This window comes from Alosa pseudoharengus, unplaced genomic scaffold, assembly GCF_046254945.1.
Source record: "Alosa pseudoharengus isolate Yale_2024_CS ecotype anadromous, Long Island Sound unplaced genomic scaffold, YU_APseudo_1.1 YU_APseudo_1.1_scf_8, whole genome shotgun sequence".
Classification (NCBI taxonomy): domain Eukaryota; kingdom Metazoa; phylum Chordata; class Actinopteri; order Clupeiformes; family Clupeidae; genus Alosa; species Alosa pseudoharengus.
The window spans coordinates 34887713-34911497 of NW_027468870.1; the positions used below are offsets into that span (position 1 = coordinate 34887713).

General features: G+C 39.6%; 1 protein-coding gene across 3 annotated transcripts; it reads left to right on the top strand.

The window, feature by feature from the left end:
- The first annotated feature begins 479 nt into the window (after window positions 1–479).
- Window positions 480–17807, top strand: LOC143111405 (polymerase delta-interacting protein 2-like). Of its 3 annotated transcripts, XR_012984529.1 has the most exons (12): window positions 480–661; window positions 2210–2285; window positions 4851–4948; window positions 5173–5272; window positions 5386–5461; window positions 7037–7144; window positions 7378–7514; window positions 9385–9411; window positions 9631–9756; window positions 10134–10213; window positions 14647–14828; window positions 17703–17807. XR_012984529.1 is itself a non-coding variant. In XM_076273633.1 (11 exons), exons 1-11 carry the CDS (start codon window positions 483–485, stop codon window positions 14756–14758), a joined length of 1119 nt encoding a protein of 372 aa, XP_076129748.1. In that variant the 5' UTR covers window positions 480–482; the 3' UTR covers window positions 14759–15956. The 3 variants fall into 3 exon arrangements, 2 of the variants coding, with proteins under 2 accessions (XP_076129748.1, XP_076129747.1); XM_076273633.1 differs by lacking the exon at window positions 17703–17807 and having other exon boundaries at window positions 14647–15956; XM_076273632.1 differs by lacking the exons at window positions 14647–14828; window positions 17703–17807 and adding an exon at window positions 12123–13529.
- The last annotated feature ends 5978 nt before the right edge of the window (window positions 17808–23785 follow it).

A 23785-nucleotide genomic window follows, 5' to 3' on the forward strand; every position in this document is an offset into this window, starting at 1 on the left:
GGTGTATAACAATATCTGTTAATTTAACAATCTTAGCAGTAAAATATTTTTAGCCAAGAATCCATTTCATATATGGGAGACCTTAGAGATGAGGAAAAATATTGTTGGGTTTAGTTCTACCTCCGGTAGGGGTATCTCAAAAATGTGAGGCCATTGTCACTAGCCTATACCCTCACTTCCATATGAGCAGGGTCCATATTGTTTTATGATACAATTGATGCCTTTTGAATATACTTGTAATAGGCTGTGTGTAAATATGTATTGGGTGAACAATTATAGTTTTTTGTGTTGCATTCAATATTTTGAACGAATGTTTGGTCAACATAGTCTGCCATTCAACTACAGACTTTTTAAGCGTACAACTCATAAAACAGAAAGGTTAACCTTGGACCTCCGTTAAATAATTCCTCATCGCAGCCATTCGATTTGGGCAACGCGTAGAACTCGTGAACGCGCAACGTAATAAGATAATCCAAACAAACATGGCAGCCTGTGTCCTACGACGAGGGCTGCTATCTACATTTAGCAAACTCAATAAACAACACACTAGTCGAGTATTATGCGTTGACTTCAACAGTAAAAGCGACTTGCAGAGGCGTAGGTTATTGTGCTCAACATGCAACGTATTCGACATACAGCAAAAACGGTTTATGTCATCACGGTGAGCAGTTGATCTGTTATGTCAGTTTACCTTTGCTAGCTAACTAGCTCACAACGGATAGCAGTTAGCTACCATGGCACACAATGTTATAGATCTAGTCAACTAAATATTTACTGTCATTGATGGAACTTATGCTGCGTGCCTGCTTGTCGTTTGTGAAATGTATGTTTCCGATGTTGTTCTGAATGTAATGCCAGTCTGGTTTCTCAGCAACTGCACTTAATGTCAACTAAAGTGTAGTTCGTATGGACTGGCTAACACTAGCGTTACAGATAAAGCGAATGAGCTAGTTGCTAAATATGTTATCAACATCAACGCTAATTGCGCCATGATTGCCAAGCGTTGGAATCTGAGAGGCCAGATATCGATACATGTCTTTTGTTAGTGTTACCTCACACGTGTGTAATTTAGTTTTAGCTAGTGATATGAATCAGTGATACCCATCAGCTAGCTAGCGTTAGCGTGCTAATGTTACATGGATTTAGCCATGTAAAATGCTGTTGAATAAAATACAAGGATACAAGGAAGTTTATTGTCACATGCATATAGTTACTGGATGTAAGAAATGCAGTGAAATTATGTCTGGTGTCAGCCTATCTAATGCATAAAGAACAGTAATGGATAGCTAATTATTTGGTGCAGCTTGCCAGATAGCTAATGTATTCCCCTGTTATATCTACCATATGATGCATATGCATATGATTAATTGTTCCAAGTCACCCAACACTTTTTAACCATAAAAATCAGCCCCAATTTGTTATGTCTTGGCAGTTATGTCTATGGTTGTGGTGTGGGTAAAGTTGGAAGTCAACGCCCCCCTACTTTGGCATGGGCTGCACGTGGCTTCTTCTTAACTCTCAAGGCGTGAAGAGACACAATTGTGGAACCACTAACTAGTACATTTACATAACCTATATTTGGGGAGGTGCGAGGTATTCACGCCTGTCGAAGATGTGAATCTGACTACAGTTACCTTATCAATCTCCAGATCACGTGTGGGGTCTCCTCATGCCTTTACTGTCTATGGTCCATGGCTCTCGGAATAGGCGTGGTTTGATCTTGTTTTAAGCGATGCTTGGCTGTTGTTTTTATTGACAACGGGGCTGCCTCTACTGTAAACATGTTAAGATATTTAATCCATTCTATATCCTCCCCCTCATGACTCATGCTCCTGTAGGAACTAATACCAAATAGGATCATATGTCCTTTGCTATGTTCTTAAAGATTCTTGGAAAACAACATAGGATTACACAATTTGGATGTAGGATACATAAGAAAGATGACCTAAAGATGATGAATACAATAGGCTTTAATCCAGCTTTCTAAGAATATGACCTCTCTCTACATCATGCCAAAGCAATGATTGGTGTTCAATTTGTCCTGGGAGCTACATGGTCAACAAATGTTTTCCTAACATCCTTGTTTTGTGTGTTTTTCTTGTCTTGACTGTTTGTGTGTGGTGTGTTTGTATGTATGTATGTTTTGTCCTCTGTACTCTGTTGGTGGTGTTTGTGGTATTTGTGTGTATGCATTGTTGGTGGGTAACAGGCCCGAGGGGAAGGTGTTGGAGACGGTAGGAGTATTTGAAGCGCCAAAGCAACACGGAAAATATGAAACTGGACAGGTATTGGCCTCACATGCAAGCTTTCTGATTGCTTTGTAATCACTGAGTAGTTTGACTAAGTTGTAGATAAAATCATCACAGTGTTTTAGCTTAAGTCACTCTATGGTTTTGTTATCATATAAAAAGTAGGGCTGTCAATCGATTAAAATAATTAATCTAATTAATTACATACTATGTGATTAATTAATCTAAATTAATCGCATATATAATTTTTGCTGTGAAAGTATTTTAAATATTTAAATTCAAATGAATCATTGAATAATCAGCATTTGTGACATTAACTTCAAAAACTCTTTTATTATTATTTTCACTCTTCAAATAATTGCCATAATAATCTATGGTATGACCTAATATGCTGAGGAAATAAATTCAAAAGTGCTTCGGGAAGAAGTTTTTTTTTTCACATGCAAGGCATTTCAGGCCACAGATATGACCTAGGGGACACAATGAAAATAAATGAACACTCCCCTCAATGTCAACACTTAGTCGTATGCAAAAGTTTGGGCACCCCTCTGAGATTTCATGACAATTTGCTCTTCCTTTATAATAGAAGATCACAGCAACAAGATTTGTTTTCCTACAAAGATGTAGACGTTTGAGTGTTTTCCAGACCAAAATTCTTAGAGTAGCATTACATAGTTTTATTATAATAAAATAAAATGCAAAAAATGGGATGTGCAAAAGTTTGGGCACCCTTTTAATAGCATTCATTTCAAGACCTGTACGGATTTATAGCTGACAGGTTGCAGCACAAAACTACTTTGATTAGCTCGTTAGACCTTCAATTACAAAGACAGGTGGAACTTATCATGAAAAAGGCTATTTAACATAGGTAATAGCTGGCTGTGCTTGTCCTAGGTTGTTTCTTAGAGAGTGGCAACATGGGGACCTCAAAACAACTCTCCACTGACCTGAAAGCTAAGATAATCCAACATTATGAATTAGGAGAAGGGTACAAAAAATTATCTGACAGGTTTAGACTGTCTGTCTCCACAGTCAGAAATGTAGTTGTGAAATGGAAGGCCACAGGAACAGTCCGTGTGAAGGAAAGATGTGGTAGGCCGAGAAAAATAGGGGAAAGGCACAGGCGAAGGATGGTTAAAATAGTCACAGAGAAGCCACAGACCACCTCCAGAGAACTACAACAACATCTGACTGCTGATGGTGTAGTTGTTCACCGTTCCACAATCCAGTGTACTTTGCACCAGGAAGAGCTAATTGGAAGGGTGATGCGCAAAAAGCCTTTCCTGAGTGTTCGTCACAAGAAGAGTCGCATGAGGTATGCAAAAGCACATCTGGACAAGCCAGAAGCATTTTGGAACAAAATACTGTGGTCAGATGAGACCAAGATTGAGTTATTTGGTCATAACACGAACAGGTATGCATGGCGGAAAAAACACACTGCATTCCATGAAAAGAACTTGTTGCCCACTGTAAAGTTTGGTGGAGGATCCATCATGTTATGGGGCTGTGTGGCTAGCACAGGTACTGGAAAACTTGTTAAAGTTGAGGGCCACATGCATTCCTTAAAGTATCAGGAGATTCTTGACAAGAATGTTCAAGAGTCGGTCACAAAGTTGAAGCTACGCCGGGGTTGGATCTTTCAGCAGGACAATGATCCTAAGCACCGTTCAAAATCCACCAAGGAATTCATGCAGAAGCACCGGTACAATGTTCTGGAATGGCCATCCCAGTCCCCAGACCTTAACATCATTGAAAATGTATGGATGTATTTGAAGAAGGCTGTCCACGCACGGAGGCCAAGAAACCTGACTGAACTGGAGGCGTTTTGTGTGGAGGAATGGGCCAAAATACCACCTGCCAGACTTAAGGGACTTGTCCTTGGCTACAGGAGGTGTCTACAGGCCGTTATTGCAGCAAAAGGAGGCAATACTAAATATTAATGGAATTATTTCTTTGGGGTGCCCAAATTTATGCACATGCCTGTTTTTCTTTAAATGCACATAAATATGTTTCTGTTGGACCAATAAAAGTTATTTCACTACTGAGATGTTTCTGTTACTATAAGGTATAACATATGTTAAAATGAAGTTGCTGCTTCAAAAGCTCAGCAAGTGACAAACTGATGCAGTGGTTTTCGTAAGGGGTGCCCAAACTTTTGCATACGACTGTATTTCTTTGCATTGATGTATATAGAGCACATTCCTTGCTGCAGACATTACAGAGGACTTTATTTTCAACACTTTATTTTTATCAACACCATCAGGCCGTTTTTTAAAAGTAAATGTTCCAATCAATGATCCAGGCAGCACGTTTTCTTCTCTCTCCTTCATTTTACAGTCTAATTTTCCCTGACTAGAACTCGGGGTCAAAGGTCATACAGAATCGATTAATCTGCACTGATTTTTTTAATCAGTTATTTTTTCTCAAATTAATTAATCGAAATGAATCAGTAATTTTGACAGCCCTAATAAAAAGCAGCCTTTATTTGTGTGTGTGTGTGAGAGTATTAATGAGAAACCTGATGATGTCTTTGTTTGTATGCATTTGTGTGTCTGAATGTTGATAATATACTACTGTACATGTTTTTATTTTGCTCTTCAGTTGTTCCTGCACAGTGTGTTTGGCTACAGGGGCATAGTGCTCTTTCCCTGGCATGCCCGCCTGTATGATCGAGATGTATCACCACAAGCAGCTGAAAGGTGAGAACTCTCCTGTTTCCTCAGAGAGGCTACCTTTTACCTACATTCTATTTACAACCTGAGACTATATGCACACATGTTTCCTTGCCATTAGTAATATAAGTCTATTTTCATGTGTGTAGATGGATATATGGATAAGAAGAATTGTATGTCAAATTAAAGGGAAATGTTATGGTCATACAGTCACACTTAAATTTGTTTTTATTTTTGTTTCTTTTCTCTAGTAAGCCTGAAACTCCTGGAGCACATGGGTCTAAAGAAGTGAAAGGGAAAACACACACATACTACCAAGTTTTGATAGACACTAGAGACTGTCCTCACATAGTAAGTGGACCTGCTTTTGTCTCACAGGCAAACATATACACACAAGCATACACCCAAAAACATCTCCACCTCTACAGATTTGCTAATCAACACATCCTCTGTTCAATTTGCAGTCTCAAAGATCACAGACTGAGGCAGTTACATTTCTTGCCAATCACGATGATAGCAGAGCCCTTTATGCTATTCCAGGTGTGTTTAAAGATCTTTTCTAATAACAGTGTTTTTTCTTTTGACTTATGACTGCACTATGTGTTTGTATTGGCTTGGTTGATGTATGTTACTGTAGGATATGTGTGTCTGCAGTACCTATTAAAGGCACACTATGCAGGTTTTTTAGCTTAATATGCAAGTTTTTTAACTTAATGTACATTCATTTACCAGCTTCAGAGTCATTGGAATGGTTATATGACTTTTTTCGGTTGAATGGTGGCCGTCTCGCTTCCCCCTAGCGTAGGGTGACCAGATTTGTCGGAACTAAAACCGGGACACTTTGTGCGTGACCGCGTTTAACCTGAACATTACATTACATTACATTACATTTGGCTGACGCATTTTTAGCCAAAGCGACTAACAACATGGTAAACAGTTTAAGTTTTAGAGCAATTCTCAACAATATTAGGACAATTTAAAAAACATTAGAGTACAGTAAGAATAAGTGCTGTTTTTAACAGTTACGTGTCAGTTTAAGACGGCTGGTGAGTGCTAGGATCAGCAAGACTTGTTGTAAGTGTTGCTATGAGAGGAGATGTTCTCTAAAGAGCTGGGTCTTCAGGAGTTTTTTGAAAATGGAGAGGGATGTCCCTGCCCTTGTAGGAACTGGCAGTGTGTTCCACCAGCGAGGAACAACAGATGAGAAAAGTTTGGATTGGCCTGAGCGTACCGGAGGTAGAGCTAGACGTCGTTCGTCTGAGGAGCGCAGCGGTCTGGAGGTAGCGTATGTCTGTATGAAGGCATTCAAGTAGGTGGGAGCAGAACCGGAGACTACTTTGTAGGCAAGCGTTAGAGCCTTGAATTTGATGCACTTGATGCAATTTGATGCACTTGAACATGCAGCAGCTCAGACAGACACAGACATTTTTATAAAATATTGTTAGGCCTGTGTAAACGCACAAGTTCTGCGCACTTTCAGTCAGAGAATAGGGCCTGCACTAGCCTACTAGCCTAGCCTAATAGTGATTTGTTTGTCTCCAGCATGCTCACCTGTTATCCAGACATGCATGAAAATATTTAACTCACAGCCATTTTGAGAATGATGACTTATCTCGTCAACAACATTGTCTTAGCGTAGCCTAACCGTTAAAACAAGGCAGATATGAAGAGGCATTGCAAAATGTTTACGGATACATTGTAATGCTTTTTGCTTGTTGCAAAGATTATGCAGACTGCTACGATTGACTGAGACACGCACGCACAAACACATTATCGAAATCATACGGCAGACGCTTTAGGCTAACTTTCTACATGGGTTTAATGATCGGGCTATAATAAGACCATGTCGGCTATGTAATCTCTGACAACCGGGACACTTTAATAGTGGTTGGTGTAAACCGGGACATTTTAGCGTCCCGACAGGCTTTTGTCGGGACTCGGGACACGCATCTCAAAACCGGGACATCTGGTCACCCTACCCTTGCGCCTGTGAGCGGAAAAAACCACCATTTTATTAATGCAAATTCTTAAATGTAATATTTTTGCTGTGAACTGACTTTTGCTTTGTATTGAGATCTGCCAAAATTGTTTCATTTTTTGTGTCCTTTTTTGTAGGTCTGGATTATGTTAGTCATGAAGATATTCTCCCTTACAACTCAACCGATCAAATTCCCATTCAGCATGAGCTATTTGAGCGATTCCTCATGTTCAACGCTGGCAAAGGTATGAAATATATGACTGAATATATTTTTACTGAAAATGTATCATATTTTCCAATGTCCCTTCTTTTGGAGAGCATCATTATAAAAGTACACACTCAGCGGAACAGTAATGTCTTTTTTGTAGATGTTGTTTAGATAGAAAGTATTGCATATTACCATTACACTGTGCTGTATTACAGAAACAAATTGTATACAACATGTGCCTGATGTCCTTTGTGATTCCTTGTGTGGCAGTGCCCCCCTTTATTCCCAGAGACACGTTGCGGGCGTGGCAGGAGAAGAACCACCCCTGGCTGGAGCTGTCTGACGTGCACCGGGAGACCACGGAGAACATCCGTGTCACAGTCATCCCTTTCTACATGGGCATGAGGGTAGGTCAGCTCGCCTGGCTCTCATGCAGGAGGACAGAGCCAGACCCCAGTGTTGAAAAAGCATGGTCCCACCACCTCTACAAATAATGATCTGTCATAGATCAACGCTGTAGTGTGAAAGTCTAAAAAAAGACTAAATGGGCGGTCATGTGTGGTTATTTTGTCAGGTGGAGTGAAGCTGTCAGAATTATCACAATCTTCTAGCAAAATGTATACATATTACAAACAACGTTGTGCTTTGAGAGGCAACATTGAGTGGAAAAAATACTATGATAAATCAGTACTGTTTTTTTATTATTAAAATTATTGTTATTATTAAATTATTCTTTTTTTACAGTAGCAAGCCATTCAGTTGTTATTCAGTAATTTTGCATCTTATTCCATTTGACACAGTGACCTGTCAATACTATAATCCGCCCATTCCGATTAATATTTGAGGAAGCAATCACATTTTTTTTTTTTAAACCGTGGCTGAGGGTTCTAAGGGGTCATGGAATTTCTGGGATATTATGGAATTTTCAGGCATGAAAGGTCATGTTTTTTGTTAAAATCAGGGAATTTCACATTTGACTTAGAGTGGGAACCAGGGTAGGAATTTAACGGCGGCCACGACGGCCATGGCCGTCGTAGCCCCTTGCATTGGCCGTGACGCCCCTTTGAAAATCAGAGGTTTACAGGCCACGGTGGCCTTGGTGCCCCCTTCTTTCAATATTCTGCTTTGCGTCCTACTAATAGCGATATATATTTAGCCTATGGCCTGTCAAAACAATCTTAGCATTCACAGCGCAAATTACGTAAGAAAGTGCGTCCAAATTCACCCATTCTTCTCAATTGAACTACTTGCGAAGTAGCCTACTCATCACACAGACATCACAAGTATCACACGAAAGAGCTTTTTCTCAGCTTTTAAACGATGTCAGCTGCTAATTGCTGTGATGAACGGTTCACGAGAAAAGTAAATAATATCATTCAATTAATCATAAATTCTACTGAAGGTTTTGCGTCCATCTCCCTACCCATTCATCTCGGCGGAATACTTCACGAACCCCTCGTTTAACACATGACAAACCATATATCAGAATAAACAGCAGACCTTACCGAACACAAAGGTGTAAAGCAGTCCCCTGTACAGTTAGCCGTTCCAGAGTAATCCCGTTTTGAATTTGCAGTAAATTTCAACATACATGGATGTCTCCAAATTTGGGCTTTTAGTTTTACACTGTGTTTAAATTGTTCCACATTATTTCATAACGGGCCAAATACAAAATAAATATTACAAATGTCGCCTAGATATCGGTAAATCAGAGGACAGCTGACTAAGAGTTTGTGAAAGTAGCCTTAATGATCACAAAATGCTAAGCATGCATCTAGGCTATTTGACTTTCTTAAAGCTGAGCTGTGCTTAAATTGTTCAATACATGATTCCATAAAAGGCCAAATATCAAATAAATGTTAAATATAGCCTAGATATCTGTAAATATTAGATGATCAGATGATTTACAGTTATATGTAATGTGTCATGTTTCATGTTTTTGTAATGTTTCATACAGTGATGCAGGTCTACTGCAGTGAATAGGCTAAATACAACATTCATGATCATTTTTATAGCCTACTAACTATTGTATAGTTATTGTTGGCCTTAGTGCCCTGACATGTGGCCTTTGTGCCCTCCACCAAATATGCCCAACTGAAGGCCAAGTGGCCTTGCCCCCAGAATGTTGAAATTCCAAGCCTGGTGGGAACCCTGTTGATTAACCCATCATAATGATGTAGTTGATATTGGCTCATTGTTTTTGCCTTGTACCTTCACTGTGCTATGTATAAAGCCATAGCACTACAACTCATAACATGCTTTGTCTTTGTCCACCAGGAAGCACAGACATCTCATGTTTACTGGGTAAGTCTTGTTTGTCACTAATTCCTCCTGTTCCAAGTAGTGCATGCCTATCTCTCTTCACTCTGTAGGCCACAAGTGAATGTAATATGTGCAATATCATTGCCATTTCTGCTACTGCAAGAAACTTTAATTGTCTTTTGAACTCAACTGAAGTGTTAATGTTCACCTGTTACAACTACTGTTGTGTCCATGTGCGTATGTATGTGCGCGCTGTTGCAGTGGCGTTACTGCATCCGGCTGGAGAACATGGGCAGTGAGGTGGTGCAGCTACGAGAGCGCCATTGGAGGATTTTCAGCCTATCGGGCACACTGGAGACCGTCAGAGGGAGAGGGGTCGTAGGGAGGGTTCGTTGCCTTCCTCCGTCTATGCTAAAGCATGAGAGCATTGGAATCAGAACTTGTGTTTTTATGTTCATAAGTAGTTTATGTTGAAAAATAAATGTTTTCACTGATCATTTATAAAGGGTATGAATAATTTTGAACGTGCCATTTTTCATAAAAATGTAAAAAAAAAGATGAAAACCCTTCTTTTTTGATTTCATGTTTCTACCACGTTGTCTTGCAACCTTTAGCCATGTGGTAGTGTAATTTTCAGCCAGAATAACACATTAAATCAATATTTGTCAGGGGTATGAATAATGTTGTTCTTAACTGTACAATCGCTGACTGCACCTTTAATGAAAGAAACCCTTCCATCTACTGATGACATGTTTATGTTGCAGGAGCCTGTGTTATCCAAAGAACAGCCAGCCTTTCAGTACAGCAGTCATGTCTCTCTCCAGGCCCCCAGTGGACATATGTGGTGAGTTGCATGTCCGACCTTACAGATTTTAGATCTCTCTGTCTTGTGTGTCTCAAAATGTCTAGAAGTAGGGCAGCTCAGGCTACAAGAACTTGGCTCAAAATTAACTCGAACATATACATATACATTTATGTAGATACCTTTAAGTAAAATGTAACCAAATAAACTTTTACAGTCAATTTCATACTTTTTGAAAATTAAAGTAACTACATTTTAGAAATGTCGGGAAGTGTCATTCCCATGTGCCTTGCAAAAGTATCCACCTGCCTTGGCCTTTAGTTCTGTTTGTTGCCTTGCAACCTGAAATTTAAAAGGATAATTGGGTAAAAAAAAAACAGACTTTGACTGTGTATAATTATTAATTTTACTGAATTATTTATTTTTATTTAATACTTTATAGAGCAGCACTGCAAGTCTGCTGGGGGTGTGTCTCTATAAGCTGAACACATCTCGCCACCAGGACTTTTACTTACTCTTCTGGTCTATAGTCTGGCTTTTGACCACGTGATGTCAGTACATTTATATAGTTTGCCACCTGAGTGTATGCTTAGGCTCATTGTCTGGCAGGAAGGTGAATCTCCATGTCAGTCTCAAATCTCAGGAATATTGAAACAAGTTTCCCTCAGACATTTCACTGAATTTAATGCCATCCATATTCCATTCAAACAGACCTCTGATTAAAGGGGTGCGCACACTAGCGCAGTCATGAGTGTGGCGCACTCCGCTTTCGACATTCAATTGCTTAGATCCCATTATTCTCAGTACAACCCCGCACATCAGCGTCAAACTCTGCTGCCACCTCCTTGTGGATTACGACTGAGATGATGTGACCCTTAGATTGTACTCTGGTGGATTTAACTAATAATGTGACTTCTAAAGGTAATTTGTAGCACCTGATTTCATGTAGGAATTTCATACATTGAATATACCACTTTTTTAGTATTTTTTTTTATAGTCGTTTTTAAATAAGTTTTTTCCTCACTTCACTAATGTTAATCCAAATAAAGTCCATTTAAGTGACAGGTAATATAAAAAAGGAAAAACACTTAGGCACCGTTCACACTGACACACCTTTTTCCTCCAGGTGTTCAAATTCAATAGATTCCTTATGGAATGATGCGACTGACCGTTGCATTGCCTCCAAGTTTTGAGGTTGCGTTTTTTCCCCCAGTGGGTCTCTGCTTAGCAGCCTGTCCCAGCTAAGTCAGCAAGCTAGCTATTTAGCTAAATGGCACATAACATGTACACAATCAACTTCCATCTTGCATGTTTTTAACACTCACTACTTTGGAATGCTTTCTTTTTGGAGGTGAAAAAAGCATGCTAGTGTGAGTGCTGCCTAAGGAGGGTGAAGAGCAAGGCACTGTGCATTTATGTTTTTACAGCTGTGTGTGACAGTTGCTTGATAATTATTTTTCAATCTTTTTCCAAACTCTGTGAAATGTTGTTTAAATCATATACCAGCCTCTATCTGGTCAAAGTCCCAGTTAAAATTAATTTTCATTGTACATAGGCAAACCTCACCCAACCTCACCCAAAATGAGTTTCAGGATGAGTAAGTCACCCTGAATGAAATTCCTGGAATGCCACTGCTGTTGGTTCGAATTGAGTTTCTGTGGAATTAAAAATAAAAACGGATCAAGAGCTAGTACTCGAATATGCCTAAGTTTACAGTTTTGGTATTTTCCATGGATAATGGAGTTAAGTCTTAACCTGAATATTGGATGCTTGGATACTATGTTAATTTTACCAAACGGAGGTTTTAAATAATGCATTGGAGTGCCCTTTGTGTGTGTACTGTAGTATTGACCTGTGTTCTAGACTCCAGTAGTCTGTAGTGTGTCGTGAGCGGTGTCTGGTCAGCTGCTGAGTCTCTGACGGCGCGTCTTCTGTGTGTCGCCCCCTGCAGGGGCTCCTACCGGCTTGAGAGGCCCAATGGCACCTTCTTCGATGTGCGCATCCCGCCCTTCTCGCTCGAAAGCAAGAAAGACGATACTCCCAACGGCTTCCTGCCTGGGCCCTTCACCTCACTGGCCTAAGGGCCAACCAGAGCTGCCCCGTGCAAACCCCCCCCCACCCCCACCCCAAACCCCACACTTTCATTCACCAGATACAACCCCACCCCCAACATGCACCTCCACCCTAGACCCCACATTACACTTTTATTCACCAGATACAACCCCACCCCCAACATACACCTCCACCCTAGACCCCACATTACACTTTTATTCACCAGATACAACCCCACCCCCAACATACACCTCTACCTACTCTCACTCTTCCCTAAATCCTGATCTCTTCTTTTCATCCCCTTTTATCATATCTGTTTTTACAATGTCCCAATGTTTTTAAGCTATATTCTGAGCCATAAAGATGCAGGTAGTTGGAGACAGGCAAGGTAAAATTTTAAGATGCACTTAGGAAGTCATGTTTAAGACACGAGAGGAAAGCTATTTAAGAAATAAATCAATTGTTACTTGACTATCTATGCACACAGTATTGTTTGTTAATATTAGGCAGTTAATAATATGCAACATCATAATACATAATATGGAAACTTATTTATTTTGGAGAAACAGCACTTGCAGTTATAACAATCTGTAATTATTGTAATGGATGTTGGACCTTTCTTTCATCTGGAGTGGCAGGTTGAAGTAAACCTTGCCTGACCTAACTTCGTGTGCAGTTATGATGTCTTTAGTCATGTAGTGACCTCATAAAATGTCTGTACGTATTGCAAATGGCAATAGAGGAAATTATGGTCAGTCTAAGGATTGTAGGCAGGACGTAGTTGCTCCTTTTTTTTGCAATTCTCCCTTCACCTTCTCTGTTTTAGGGTGCGTTCGTAAATTGTCACTCCGAGCGCTCCAAGCACACTTAACCATTTGTAAATTCGGATTTATCGTGTGTTTATTTAGAGCGTCACTCTCAGAGCGCCCAGAGCATGTCAGATTGAATTTACGAACGCACCCTTAATCTCATCACCTACCCAGTGACTAGGTCTTTTAACAGTTTCTCTGATGAAGCTTCATCTTATCTAAATGAGATTATGTCAACACTAACCCAAATAATAGTAATCAGACATCTGGATTGTGATGTTCTTTACCTTTCACCACATATTAAGCCACAGAACATGGCCACAGAATATCTGCAGATATTTATAACTGAATGTGAGGGAATTTGTGTTGTATGTATGTTCGATTCTACTGTGAAGTGTATGTGTGAAAGACAAAGCACCTCCAGGAAGAGACTACCGTGTAATCTGATGGACATTGCATTGGAGAAGTGCTGTCAGGAAGCCTTTTTTTTTTTTTTTTTTTTTTTTTTTTTAAATAAGCATAGATGAAGATGTGCAAATATCGTGCCATTGTTGGACCCTTATGCATTTTTTTCAATGCAGGTTTATAATATCATGTTTGATTACATTTCCACCTCTAAAAACCCCTAACCCTGAGGTTGGGAAGTGTTGCCACATAGAAGCTGCTACAAGCTGCTACACAAATTACTCAGATGATAATTTTCATGAACACACAATCTACCCTATCCAGTTTCAACTTTTTTTTTTTGGGCTTGAAAGCTTTACCGATGGTGCTCACCTGTACTGTTTTTTTCTCAGTGGAATCACATAATGATAGTTGTTTTAACACCTCCGACTGTCATGTGCGGCCCCGGCATCTTTGCTTTCTGTAGCACTTTGTCAGCCTATTGAGGAAATATGCCACCAAATGATGTCTCCTTGAGATCCTCAGTGTACATTTTGTAATTTATACCTGTTGTGATATTTATGTTAAAATATACATGATATGATTGATGTAGGAAGTGTTATAACCCCAAGCTGTTTGTAGTCTTGATCTGCTGCTGTGGATGGGAGCTGATTCCTGTCCTTGACTTGGATTGTTTTTGTTTTTTTTCATCTTTTTCTTTTTGTTTGTTTTATTTGATAGGGAAATTCAACTGATACTGAATGTGTCTAAAAGAGATCTGTGTAAGGCTCTTAAACGTTGAGCATAATAAAATAAATCAAATAGAAGTTAAAGTACTTGAGCTACGTTGTCATTTTCTCAGAGTTCACCTGACACTTTTTGTCATTGCAGATTGCAACAGAGACACTGTATGCACTGAGAGCTTATTGGACGTTGTTCAGTGAATAGAAGCTTTGGAGGAGCACCTCCAGCTCAGGCCCATTTAGAGTAAATGTCAGGTTCATAAGACCAGGTCAGAGTCAGGCCTCATTGTTGATGTCCTCCGCACAGCTAATATCAGCGCTTGACCTGTGCTATGCCTGCAGGTCCAGCCTAGTCCCTCAAATCTCTTTGAAAGGCAGAGATGGCGTCAGTTGGTTTTGTGACTGGCTTTTCTCACCGCCTTTTCCTTTTATGCCCTTGAATGCGTGCGCGGGACTCATCATTGACCACTGTGTTCACCTTTCGTAGGGGAACGTTTTCCTTCCAGAGGCCCAATGGGGAGATGTTTGACGTAGCCATCCCCTCCTTCTCCCTGGACAGCCATGGACACAGGGACAGCCCCTACTCCTTCCTCTTCTGAAGCAACCCCTTCAATCCTCGTTTCCTTTTTCCATTATACACACCCTCACGCACAGTCTGCTCGTGAACAAGTAAGCTGTGATCCTCTCACCAGACATATCACAAGTGGTGAGATGTCGGACTTTTAAAAAATCTTGTTGAGGCCATACTATGGCTCAAGCTTGATTGGTGAAAAGTGATTAACTGCCTAGTGACGTGTAATTCGTACATTTTATGTTGTCCCCAAACATTTTATGTCAATGAGGGGATACATTTTAATAATAGTTCCCAATGTATTTTGACCGTACATCATGTTAAGTCTTACAAGCTGGTGAGCGTTTTAGAGATTTTCACTCCATTCACCCACACCAGGTGCAGGACAGCATTTGAAAACATAGGTCAATTTTTCAGATTTTATAAAAACAGATTCCACTTGGAACATCCAATGGAGCTGTGTTGGCTGTACACCACAGCATGTGGAGATCATCTAAGAGCTTTCACAATAAGCTATTTCTACTACCTCACACACAAAGCTGTAACACCGCAAACTTTTTTCTTTTATACATACCAATACATTCTGGGAACATTTACAATATTATTGTGAAATTATCTGGAGATGAACCACAGATCAGAAACAAACATGCACTGTCACGGACATTTTTATGAATGCAAATGCATTTTTGTACACTAGATGCCAGTGTTCGCTTTACTTTCTCATATAATAAAGTGGAGGATAGGGATGCACTTTACATGCTTTCCACTGAAGGTTACAGTCAATAAGATGTTTTTTGTTTCTGTAAATGGGGGTTTCAATTTACACAAGCAGCAGAAATCAGCTTGTTTTGTATTGTTTTAGTGGCATAGCAATGTGAGGCCCTCCAAAGATCCCAGAACATATGTGTGATGCAGATGGGATAGACTGGTAACATTATTGATAACTGGACTGAGAATTTGGAAGGCAGTCTGCAAATTCGAATTCCTGAAGTGTCTTTGCAATGCGCTGTAGCTGGTGAAGCAGTGTGTTAATTGAAAAGTCTATGGTAAATGGAGTTGAAGTTGTTGAAGCTTTGTGAAACCATAAATTAAGGTAGAATCTTGTAAAACCTAAAAAATGCTCATAAAATGTAATACATAATACAAAAAATGTAAATGTAAAACAAAAAAATATACCTCCATAAGTCTCCTCTAAACAATAATAAAAAAAATGTCTGATGGTTTTAGTAGATGGTTTTTAGTTAAATATGTGTCAGAGATTTTTCTCAGTTTTGTAAATATGTGATAATATACACGTCTTCACATTCAAAGCACACAATACATTCTGTGCTGAACACAATACAGACAACTGACGCGAAGTACAGCTGACACGTAAAGTGACGGGCAACCTGCTGTCACACCACACCATCTATACTCACATTCTACATGTAAGAACCTAGTAGGCACAAGAATATGTCAATGTATCTGCCATTTTACCTGATTACCTGAATCACCTGCCATTTTACCTGATAACCTACACCCGTCAGATTTCACTGAAATGAGCACCACAGATAATTAGAAGAAAGTTCCAATTCCATGTAGTGACAATGATATACACAGTACAGCCCTGCAAACATGAGGATCCATACTGTGTATATCATTGTCACTACACTCATTAGAAGTGGGTCCCTCCCTTAAAGCTGCAGTTGGCAAGATTTTTTTGATCATATTCACTGAAACCTGACTGCTCTGACAGAACAACATAAATCAGTTGGTTTTAGAAAAAAAAACGCACTTCTACCTCCACCTAGAGTAGAGTTTAGATTCTCTATATATATATATATATATATATTTAACAAAGTAGGCCTAAGTAACAAATGTGTACAGTTATACAAGTTAGGCTACAAAGTCACAAAATGTCATTTATAATGTCATCTGCGCAACACGTGTCATGCGCAGCTTCTCCTCCACTCGCGCGCATCACACCGGGCCTGCTGTGCTGTAACTTAAGTGCAAGGTAAAGCTTTAAGATGTAAAGAAAAAAATAAAAACAGGAGAAATAACTTTGAGCAAGTTTGGAGGAAAGTCGGAGGTATGCATTTGTCAGGTAAGCCTATGCTTTGCCGCGTGCATTAGCCTAAGTGTGCACGATGTTTGCCTATGACAGCAAAAAGACTGAGATGAACAGAGACATGAAGCAGGCTTGCCATGGCAGAAATATTGATAGTCAGCCTTCAATGTCCTCTTTTGTCATTTCTACAAGCATACACCAGTGAGGCAAGCCCTCACAGAGAAATGCGTTGAGTTTTGCTGCAGGGACATAATTTTACGTTGTAAGTGGCTTACATTTCTTCATTCGGATTCATTTGCGATCCATTCCATCCAACATAGTTTACATGCTTCGTCCTCCGTTGCATTATTCATTAAGATAATTCTAAACATAGGCTATTATTGTAGCTCAAACAACTCGGAATTGTAGTTGAGAAAGTCAGTTGTAATAGCCCACGTATTTAAAAAATGTCGGGTTTAAATCGGGCTCAATTACAGTTAAAGGGTCGGCCTTGATTTTTTGGGTCTAAGCTCTGACCTAGAGCCTGTTATTTGTTTTGCAAAAATCCACAGCTCCAGGTTCTTCTGGTCCAATCAGAGCAGGGCTGTGTGAGATCTGACTGTCGGTCACAGTCTGGTGCGCACTGACGAGCATGAACTCGCTGAGAGGGTGCTCGTAGTAGTGGGGAATGAGAGTTGTAAACATTAAACATTTTGGCCTAAGTCCCCTCAATCTCAGACTGGCCAACTGCAGCTTTAATTTGGGCACAAAGCCAGAGCCACTTTTTCCTTTACTCCTGTGACTTCAGTTGAATTCATTATAAAATGAATGAAGGTTGTTAAGATGATGCACAAATCCATTTATTGTCAGTAGATTGGCTCTGTTTATGTTAGCTTATGTCTGTAAGAGAGAATGTATTGCTACAGTCTGGTTGTTTGTGCAGGGGAACATTCTGCGTGAAGAGGTCCAATGGACTCCATGTTGACATCAGTGTCTCTTCTTTCTCCTTGGAGAGCAGCAAAGATGATAAACAGCCTCCCTTCTGGCTGGCAAAGTAGCAGTGGCCATCGTCAACAGCAGGATCTCACAAGAAATCCAGCTTCACCAGGATGCGCTCTTCACATATCTGAAATTAATCGAAGTCCAGACATTAAAATCAGTCACTGAAGATTCCATTTCAGCTGGGAACAAATGATGAATAGGAAAATTCATTGACTTTGGCAGTTCTTTTTTTAGATTTTCTGTTCTTTTTTATATATATTTATCCCAAATTAACAATGTCAAGGTTAACTTGCAAGATGGTAAACTGAAATGTTTTAGTCAAGTGAAACTAATAAATGTATATTTTTATGGTTACAGGCCATATATCAGTTACAGGTATCAGGCCAAGGATGCAAGAACACACTACTTTTCAGAATTTATTTCTGCCCATCAGTATAACCTTACATCTTTATCTAAGACTTTAGATCAACTGGTAAACCCAACCCCTCCTTGGTTTTTATCCTATTTAACTGATAAACTGGGGTCAATTAGAACCTACATTACTCTGAGGTCCCTCACCCACATCAATATAGTTTGAACCAGTTTTATCCTAGCCTAGAAATCTAGACGCACGCTAGTTCCCATCACATTGTCTAAACGTTTAGAAACTGTTTCATATAAAAAAGTCTTCCAGCCTAGCCTAAATCTAGACATAGACTACCCTATAGCGGCTGCCAGGGTAGTCTAGCAACTCTCCATTGGCTTGTGAGCTGGATTTTTTTATTTTCGGTGCCGTTTAAGTAGTATAGTCTATAGTATACTACTTAAACGGCACCGACAATCAAAAAATCCAGTGGAAACTAGATGGCAGACGTGTGTAGGCCAATCTGCCCACCAGCTTTTTCTACCTCGCTACCTACAGATGTTTTACCGGTATGATATTTCGAAACGCCATGTTATTTCTCATAGACAATCAACGCCCGGAAGTTGGATGGATACGGAAGTTACGGAGGCGGGACTTATTCTGGAGAGGTCTATGCCCTTGGAGCCGAGCTACACCAATCACATCGGTGTATCTGATATAGGCGGGCCAGAGGCGAGCTAAACAGATGACTTGCTTAAAGGAGAAGTTTGGTGTGATATTGACCTAAAGTGTGTTGAAACTAACTTTTGTCTCATATTGTCTCATATGTTCTTGTCCCCTGCACTCCGAAATCTGGCGCTAGTTAGCCGATGCTACCAACAGGTTTTCGATGGGGGTGCCTCGGGCATTGGCCTAGCCATGCAAATAAATCACTGTTTTACACCATTAACGAGGTAGTACAGCGACTAAGCACCGGAATCGTTCAGTTTTTGCAGAAAGCATGAAACTTGGCACAGTTATACTACTACCCCAGTGATTAAAAATTGAAATGGACCCCAACACATAGCGCCCCCTAGTGGCCGCCATCTTGAATTCAAATATGGCTACCATTCTTAATAGAATTGTTGATACAACTTCAAAATTAAACAAGATAAAAAAGTATTTTAAGTTCTAACACTCAATTTTTAGGGTCTAGGAAGCTATTGACATGATTTCCAAACAAACTTGATGTTGGCCATTTTGAAATCCAATATGGCGGATACCAAATGTGAAAATATAGACCATCTCTATTGTTATTCATGATAGAAATGTCATTCAAAAACAATATCAAAGTTTGAACAGTCCTTTTATCACATGACCAGTGTTGGTCAAGTTACTTGGAAAAAGTATAGTTACTGATTACTGATTACTTATCCAAGAAAGTAATCTAGTTACTTTACTGATTACTTATTTTCAAAAGTAATTAGTTACTTTACTATTTACTTTACTTAGTTACTTTACAAAAACACACTAGCTATACACAACCTGAATACGCTTTTTTAAAACTTGTATTTTTATTAGTTTCAATCTTAACTTTTTGGTGTGTATACTCCTTCATTCGAATAGATGTAAATAAAATACAGCAAAAAAAATATTAAAACCAAAGTCTCTATTAACATTTACATCTTTTAACAGTTGCAGTGCAGAGAGGAGTAATGCATTTACCAAAACAGAATATGTGTTTGAACTGTGTGTGTGCAGTGCCACTGCTGGCTATTTTGGTGCCCAAAGCAGAACTGTTAGTTTAAAATATTTCTTAAGAAATACTACTAATTTGATGCAGTTTAACTCATTTATAAATGGTGCACTGTCACTATAAGAGCATCTATGCAACTCTCATAATGATCAGCTCCATTCAAATATAAGCCTATGGCTAGTCCACAAACTCCACATTTGGCACTATATTAGCAATAGTCATGATATTAAGTTGGTATAAACAGCTAGCTAGACATTTTCTGTTTGCAATTAAAAGTGATAGCCTATATGAGCCTGGTAGCACCTATCTGAGTGGAATGTGTTTCAATCGGCATAGGCTACTGTGCTTCATGTAAATGCTTAGTTTAAGGCAGTGGTTCTCAAACATTTTCTGTCATTCCCCACTTTGATCAAGGGGGCCTTTTCGAGCCCCACCTGTCCCTCATTGCTCTAAGAAAGTGGTAGGTCAAGCTTAAAATTGTCAAATGTATTGAAATAATGACAAGTTCTAAATATATCCTCTTCAGCAGAGTTAAAATCAGCTGGTGCTGCAGATATAATAATAAATACATAATGTGCCATTGTAAATTAAACACACATATTTCTGTTTTCCAGCAACATATTAGGAAGCATAAGCCAATATTTTACAGCATTGTACAATATATTCAATGAAATACCAACATGCTGCATTAAATGGATCCATAATCCAGTCATACTGAGCACTGCTGGTTGGGAAATATTTTTGAAATAAACTTTGCAGGGATGTGATGTAGGCCTAATACATGGGATCACAAGAGTGGCTCCCGAAGCAGACGTTTCAGCGATTTCACTCAGATTCTCAAAGGCATACTGTTGCGATCGAGGCGCCTGTCCCATACCTCAAGTTTTTTGGTGAATGCAGTAATCTTATCTGCTAGGTGAGGTAGGTGCTTGTCTTTGCCTTGTAACTGGATATTTAACTCATTGAGCTTTCCAAATATATCGCAAAGATAGGCCAGCTTCAAGAAAGTGAACATGCTTGCCGATTCAAACATGCACTCACGCTGCCTTGACACGAGCGCTTCCCTATGAATAACACATGCGTCTATTGCGCATCGGGTGCTACCTGGGCCTATCACTGTAAAAATTATAAGATCCTGGAGGAACTTTTAGGGGTTCTTCAATTTGAAACTGTGGGGGAACCTCAAAAGGTTCTTCGAAGGCTCAGTGGGATTCTCTCTTTCTTGAATTTGTTTTTAGCATTCCCAACCAACTATAATATGAAAGGTTAAAGAAACCAATTAGCCTAAAGGAAAATTCAAATGCAATGGCCTGGTTTATACAGGTGTTAAGCAACATACCAACAGAAGTGAAGAGTGTCATAGTAGGCATACATGATTCAATTGCATCTGTAAGTGAGCAGACTACAACAACCTGAATACCCCTGACAGGAATATCCCATCCCATTATCCCTACTTGTTAGGTGCCCTCAAAAAGGACCCTCACTACAGCCAGTAGGCCTAACTGTATGTTTATTACTTTAATAATCTACTTACATGCATATCCTGGTCCTGTGCGATCCCGGAGGAAAGGGTGCTTAGATACAGCAGCAGCACAAATGTCATGATTGGATACCTTTGAAATTAAACATAGAGATGGAGTAGCCTATATTTTAAATGACTTATTGATTTAAATGACTGGTTGTTGTTTTGCATGAATGCAAATGAAGAACAGTAAGTAAAGCTGTAGGCTACCTCATGCTACACTTAGCTGCTACCACATAGAAATTTAATCAAATAGGACCTGTAAAATCTGTGTGCAGCAGTATGAACGTCAGGACTTCCTCCATTAATGTTAGCTTTCATTTCAGGAGAGTTGGAAACACGGGAAGTTGAAAAGTCTGTGCTGAAGGAGTAAAATAGACAGAATATTTGGCTAACATTCAGTTTAAGCATAGCATACAAGCCAAGGCATAATGCTTTCTTATAACTTAAAAAACTAACGGTAGGCTAAATAAGGCTAGATCTAAGCTCTAACGTTATGTAAAAAAAAAAGGTAGCTAAGGTTAACGTTCACGAACGATGACACGTTGACCTTACCTTTAGTTGTATGCTATAGCCTATAATGAGGTCATGGTTAAAACGTCTCGTTTCCATTTCATATGTAGAATATGTATAATTTAAGGTATAGTTTCTGACAAACGTCAACATTAAAAAAGCTTGAGATAGGGCCGTCAAAATGTTGCACTTACCTCCTGTAGTAACGTTGACTCAACTGTCAAATTCTGTTGCCATTTTTAAAGAAGATTCCACACGCGCGTCATCGCCTCGAGCAACACCTGTGCGCCCATCGAGTTATCCGACCGTGTTCTGCTGCTATTTTGGCATAGGCAGTAGGCCTAGCCTATGCTCGTCTAGTTTTTCAAAATAGTTAATACACACAATTAACAAAACACCACACAAGTAGCTGAATGCTTCAGATCTTTTGCGCAATTAAACACTAGTCAAACTATAGGCGATTATCAAAACTCTTATTTTGTTGTCATAGCCTATCACAGGCCTAGCATCATATTATCTGATTAGGTTAGCCTATGTTTTGAATCAGTTAGGCCTAGGCTACACAGCAATATAGGCCTGTAAAAGATAAATTCAAGAAAATTATTCTTTCTCAGCTGGAGATCCTCCAGGAACCTTGATTAAATTGGGTTCTTTGAGGAACCTCCTTTCATACTGAAAAATCGTTAAGGTTCTTGCAGAGACCTCTAAGAGCATCAAGTCACGTTTGAGTTCTCAGAAAAGCCCCTGGGTTCTTGGAGTAACATTGAGGTTCTTCAAGGAACTATCCAATTTTTACAGTGTACAGATAAAAAAATAAATTAAAAAAAACTCCTGTTTTTCGCGCCCATGCACCTGGCATGTCTCCGCGAACCATGTAGAGAAACGCTGGTTTAAGGGAAATTATTGAAGACTTCAACACTCACCAGCCCCATTACAAAAAGGCAAAGACCACATTATATTTTTGCCCATTTTCCAAATCACAGTGAATGCAGCCAGAATATTATAATGCCCTATTATAACGGGCCAGTAGGCTACAGGGAACCCGCGACGTCCTCTATTTTCACCTGTTGCTGCAGCCTTCATGTCGGGATCTGGGGGTGTCTCAATGAGTTTCACATTTCTGTGCCGGCTTGCTAGGTGCTTGCTCAGATTTTAGGTGGAATTTTTCACTGTAGACAACATGTTTCTTCCCATGAAGAGTGTACAGCGTTAATGTTTTTTTCGTAATGTCTGAACTGCAATGAATTAAATGCTCCATGTTCGCGCTCTCTCCCGCACTCCATGTCTTGCACATGTGTGTCTGTTGTTTACATCTATATCACTATGGCAAAATAACGGTTTAGTAACGCAGTAACGCAGGCTGCTTGCAGGAAAGTAAAGTAATTACTGTTTTTGCAATTGTAATCCCTTACTTTACTCGTTACTTGAAAAAAGTAATTGGATTACAGTAACGCGGTTACTGCCTAATATACGAGGCATCAAGTATAATCTGGTAAGATTCCAATATGTCCACTATGTGTAAGAAAATAAGCCAATTATTCTATATCTTGGTTAATTGAACTACCTACATCATCAATAAATTCTTATTACCTTCTTCTCTTTCTGAGCTGGGTCTTTAGGAGTTTTTTGAAGATGAAGAGGGATGTCCCTGCTCTAGGAACTGGTAGCGCGTTCTACCAACAAGGAACAACAGATGAAAAAAGTTTGGATTGACCTGAGCATACCGGTGGCAGAGCTAGACGATGTTTGTCTGAAGAGCGCAACGGTCGGGGCGTAGCATATATGCCTGTATGAGGGAATTTGAGTAGGTTGGAGCAGTAGGTTTAGTTGGGAGGACCAGCAGTTTGGTTTTTGAGAGGTTTAGCTGGAGGTGGTGTGCCTTCATCCATGTAGATATGTCTGAGAGGCAAT